At 40.3% G+C, this 5,768-nt stretch overlaps 1 protein-coding gene across 1 annotated transcript; it reads left to right on the top strand.

The window, feature by feature from the left end:
* Nucleotides 1-3,628, top strand: LOC138019207 (G-protein coupled receptor 39-like). Its single transcript, XM_068865916.1, has 2 exons — nucleotides 1-137; nucleotides 1,721-3,628. Exon 2 carries the CDS (start codon nucleotides 1,819-1,821, stop codon nucleotides 2,731-2,733), a length of 915 nt encoding a protein of 304 aa, XP_068722017.1. The 5' UTR covers nucleotides 1-137; nucleotides 1,721-1,818; the 3' UTR covers nucleotides 2,734-3,628.
* Nucleotides 3,629-5,768: the final 2,140 nt, after the last annotated feature.

A 5,768-nucleotide genomic window follows, 5' to 3' on the forward strand; every position in this document is an offset into this window, starting at 1 on the left:
AAAATCACGTGACACGGTCCCTTTAATGTGGAAACTGCAGTCAAGCGCAGATTCAACGACATAAAGCACGATTCACCAAAATTTGGAGAACGTTGAGACTTAACTATACTTTAATCAAACTACCGGAAATATTGAAGGTAATTACTTGTCTGCCCTATTTCTTGACGCTTTTTACGAGAAATTGCCCACTTTTAAGGAAATATTATAAATGCTACATGTATTGATAATTACAGATTAAGCGACGGTAGATGTTGGATCGTGAATGCTTTGTTGACGATTCTCAGTTTGTTCTGGCTCGGAAACAGGCGGGTGAATATCGGAAAGCGAGTTAAAAACGACATGATGAAATCATGAATAACAGCGAAACTGCAACCGAGAAAATAATGTGCGGGGTAAAACGTAGTTTACAATTCGTGCATTGAATATTAATCAGTATATAAGTGCCCTTAACAGACACGAAAAACCGAGCAAAGGACTGATCCGTGTACCTCGTGGAATTGTCAACTGAGCTCAGTTAGCTTCAAAGATTCAAGATGACCATTCAGTAATCCTACGAATTTGTTTCTATAAACTTTACTCCATGTTTTTCCGAAGGAAATCTTGTGTATAAAAACAATTGCGCATGGGAGCAATTGTCTGAATTCTATTATAATGGAGGAAAATATTTAATTTATTTTATCTTTAGAAAAAAGAAGTTTTTATAAGCATTCTAACATATTGACTAAATTGTTGTTTGGTCAAAATGTGCAGCTCGTTAAAGCAAAACGTATCGATGACACAAAATGCGTGACTTGCATTGATTTTCTACTTGCTGGTTATTTACAAGCACGATAAAGTATTAACCAGTTGATAATATCCTGACATCTGCCAGCTTGAATACATAATGAATACTAAAATCATGTAAAATATGAGAAAAAGCAGATGTAATGGGCCGATTACATGAGCCGGCCGGTCAGCCGGGCTGGTCAAGTTTGCCGGGAAGAATTTCAGCCCAGTATTACATGAGCTGAGCCAGCCCGGCCTGGACTTTAGAAGATGTCGCGTGAAAAAAGATAAGAACAACTAGACGAAGTGGAGAGACGTTTGTCTCGCTATATTGTTATTAAAAATCACTATTCTACAATTTAAAAAAGCCTTAAGGTTTGTTATCTTATACACCCTTTATTTGAACACAAAAAAACCGACTATTCCTGAGGCCATTTTGCACTAAAGTGTTGTAAAATGTTTAGAAGTCGCTGGCCCGGCTAACCGGGCTGTCCCGGTGAACGCGATTACATGGAAAAATCTCAGCCCGGTTAGCGATGACGGGATCTCGGCTAACCGGGCTGGGGTTTTTCCATGTAATCGCAAACTTGATTTTTGGTGTTTTTCTCAGACGTACCGGGATCTCGGCTAAGCGAGGCAGCCCGCGTAACCGGGCCAGCCCGACTCATGTAATCGGCCCCAAAGTCAGTCGGAAATGAATTTTTCGCTGACAATTGCAAAAAAAAAAAAAAAAAAAGCCAACCAAACAAAAAAAAAACTTAGCTATACAAGAACTTAAAACGCTTACATCGCAAATGGGTGGATTGTATTTCAGGTATTTATTACCTACAAGCCATTAAAAGATTATGCAAATACCTTTCTCAATAATCAGATTGAAACACTTTTGTTGAATTGAAAGGTGCGATAAGACTAAGCGAAAGCATTGTGGAGGATTATAATGGCTATTGTTTCACAGGTGCCGAACAGAAGAGGACGAATAAAACAGTTAAACGACCAAGCTAGAGTAGTCTCGAGGAGCGGCTACAGCAAGCGGCTTGATAACGACCAAGAAGGATGGCCAACAACACGACAAACGATCTCTCTATTAAACAGCTTGGCTTTGTTTGGATCGATGCGATTTTCGTCATCGAATTTACCGTCATTTTAATAATGAACGCTTACACGATCACCGTCTTTGCAAGAAACCACCATTTGTGCAAGCGAACGACTTACCTGATTATAAATCTGACCGTAGCGGATTTACTGTCGGGAGCAGTTTCAGGACCCTTGGAATTATTCTACATGAATCGTAAATCGGACCTCCAACCTGGTTTCATCTGGCAAAAATTGAGTAGTGTAACATTTTTGAGCATATTTACCATATCGTCGTTGACTAATCTCTCTTTAATCTCCTTAGAACGCCTTCATGCAACAGTTTATCCGTTTAGTCATTGTTCGCTTGGGAAAAGAGTGTATTTCAAAGCTATTATTTTTGGTTGGCTTTCGTCTTTCTTGATCTCATGTGTGGACTCTGTACTTTTTGTCTTTATGCCGGTTAAATTTTTTTACGCCTGGGCATCACATATCGTTATCGCTCTTCTGATAGTCGCGTTGTCTTACATAATTATCATAGTTAAAGTTCACAAACATCCTCCTCCAGTGCCTTATGGCACGGCTGCTGATTCTGACACCAAATTATCAATAACACTTTTTATAGTAACTGTTGTATCCGTGGTGACGACTCTACCGTGGGCCTTATATGCAGCCATCAAGCCTATGCATATTTGGAACAGAGAATCCCAAACTGAGAGTGGAGTCACTATTAACTACATCGTCCATGGACTCTATTACGCGTGTGCAATTGCAAATCCATTGATTTATGCCATAAGAATGGAAGAGTTTAGGAAAGCAGTGATTAAAGGACTCCCTTGCAAGAAGGCACTCGAGGAGTCAAGACATAATCAAGCAATTGAACTACACGCAGCCTGACGTAACAATCTTCTTCCCAGGAATTCTCCTAAACAGAGGGAGAGGGTAAGATTAGTCATGGTACTGTAGTGTAGCACGCAAATTAGGAGTGCGAGTCTTTTTCCTTGTGCCGCAGGTGTGCTCAGAATCGAAAACATTCGCACACGCGTGCGTGTATATTTGTGAAAGGAATGTATATTTCAGAGTGCGGAATATTGACGAAAGATGGTAGTGATCCCACTTACCTGACCATGATTTAAGCAACTGATGAAATAAATTGTCCAGATAAAACGTATTTGATTGGTAAAAGTAAAACTGCAAAAAGGAATTCGGTGGAGTTCTCAGTTGAAATTAGGGTAATATATTCGGGAACCCTTCATTGCATTTATTGTCGTCAGCGTGCGTCTGACCCATGTTTGACGCAGATAAAATAAGTGAAACATACTCATATCATTAAACTAGTTTTACACAGTATTTATAGAAAGTTGAAGCGTACGAGCTTTCGGCTCCTTCTCGGAGGCTTGTTCACATATAAATGAAAAACAAGAATTGTGAACCGGTAAACTGTTAACGGTACTGTGTATAAGTTTTTAAAACTAGTTTAATAGTATGTTTTCACCAGTACAGTGTCACATTCATAAAAGTATACTCATTTCATTTTGTGTGAAACAAGAAAAACTGATTTAGGATCCATTCTAGCACAACGTATGAGTTATGTGAAAACAAGACGGCAAATGCCGATCACGTGCAAAAATATTCAAACCTATTGTAACAGTAAGAGATAAAAAAAACTACCGGGAAAGGTCGTTCATTTTAATCCTTAGAGGCCTCGATTCTTTCGGAACCGGGAACGAATCAAGAAACTAAAATTAAGGTTAACCTTTTTTTGCTATTAATGAAATACAATGATCATCCATTTGTGTGTTCATAATTATTTTCTTTCCTCTATGCCTGTTAAGCAGCCTACATTGGCCTCTTCTGTTTATTTTTTTACTTTGAGAAATACCATTGTAACCTGCGAACGACCGAGACGTTTTCTCTGTCCACCAAAAACACACAATTGTCACCATGAGGCTACGTGTAAGCGTAGTTCTTTATGCGTGCAAAAATTGCAGATCATCTCAGATTTCTGATCGTCCAATTTTTCCTGAGATACTGTGAAACGGAATTTTTTAGAATTTTATACAGAGTTGCATATATTTGAACTGTGGAAAAGAATGAAACGATAGTTGGAAAGATCAGCGCCGGTAGCTCACCGACATGAGCCTCTATCTCCATGCACTAATTTCTTGAGTCAACCCTTATTTTTTCCTTCCAAAATTATCGTATTTCCAGTGACACTGAGATAGCTCAGTACAACAGTGGGCGTACTGACTCTCCCAAGGGAGGCAAGGCTGCTGCCTAACGGTCGCCCGGTCGCTTGGAGCGCCTTATTAGGGAGCTTAAGCAACGACAATAGCGACGGCAACGAGAACGTCATCTCAAAATATAAATTTGCGTTTTTAATATGACAAGGGTGTAGTAATTCCTCAAAGATGAGACCAGTCGGAACGGCACTTCATTTTAGGCGAGAAAATGAAAATTTATCCTCAAGTGCTGACGTTCTTCATAAAACCAAAAACTTGGCTATTTCACGTTGTTAGGGAGCTTAAGATCTACGACGGCGACGTCGACGAAAACGTCACCTCAAAATAGAACTTAGCTCTGGTAAAAGTCTTTCGCGATTATTCCATCTCGTTCACGTCGTACAATGTGGGCGAAGTATCCTAAAAATAAATTGGTACGAGCGGTTTCCGACTGAAAATAGAGAATGAAAGATTCTCTGTTGCATGCTAACGTTGTCGTCAAAACCTAAAATTTAGTGATTTCACGTCGTCGTCACGCAGAGAACCGCAAAAATATGAGATAAAATCCGTGCCGCACGTGCAGCACGAATATTTATCCTCTTTTAACCAATGATATCATTGTTTTGTGGCGTTTTCGTCGACGTCGTCGTCGTAGATCTTAAGCTCTCTGCTGTTTTGCTGACGACGGCAACAAAATGGACAAAAGTGAAAAACGCACGTGCAGGGCGTGCAAAGCTATGCAAATTTGTGACTTTCTCGTCGCCGTTGTCGTTGCTTAAGCTCCCTATTTGCGAGCACGGGCGACCAAATTTCTGAACGAGTAGCCCGAACGGGTGCCTAACTTATCATTAGTTGATTCATCCTCACTTTTAATTAATTAATTCTGGGCTCTTGAAAAAATGACTCGGGCTACCAACTTTTAGTCTTGGAAGCCCGAAGGGCTCCAGAAAATTTTTCTTAAGCAGCAGCCTTGGGAGGCGTTCTATAAAAAGTAGGGAGCTTTAGCAACGACGACGAGAACGGCAACGAGAACGTCATCTCAAAACATAAATTCCCATTTTTGTAATCACTTCACGACTATTGCAAGCTTTTTAATGTGACAAAGGTATGACAGTCCCTCAGGAATCAAAACGTTATGAGCGGCGCTTAATTTAGGGGTGAAAATGAAAATTTATCTCGAAGTGTTGACGTCCTCTATAAAAACTCAAATTTGACTATTTCACGTTGCAGTTTTGATGACGACGGTATAAAAGAAAATGAACAAAAATGAAAAACGCACGTGCAGAGCGTGCAAAGCTATTGTTTTTGGCCACTAAATATGCAAATTTGTGAGGTTTTCGTTGCTGTCGCCGTTGGCGTTCCTAAAACCCCCTATTAAATCTACTCGGTAAAGGGTTGACCCCTAGGGCAAGGGGACATAGAGGCTCTCCTTGATCAATGAACCCTGTCAGCGCTCATGGGATGCAATCCTGTACAAGCCCCCATGGGTTTTTTCGGGCTTCCGTTGCAATTGCTAATTAAGGAGCTTAAGATTTTACGACGGCAACGCCAACAGCAACGGCGCAAAACAATGAAATCATTGGTTAAAAGAGCATAAATTATCTTATCGTGCTGCACGTGCAGCACGGGTTTTAGGACGAATTCTTGCGGTACTCTGCATAAGGACGACGTGAAATTACCAAATTTGAGGTTTTGATGACAACGTGAGCA

The sequence above is a fragment of the Montipora capricornis genome, chromosome 10, assembly GCF_036669925.1.
Source record: "Montipora capricornis isolate CH-2021 chromosome 10, ASM3666992v2, whole genome shotgun sequence".
Lineage (NCBI taxonomy): Eukaryota > Metazoa > Cnidaria > Anthozoa > Scleractinia > Acroporidae > Montipora > Montipora capricornis.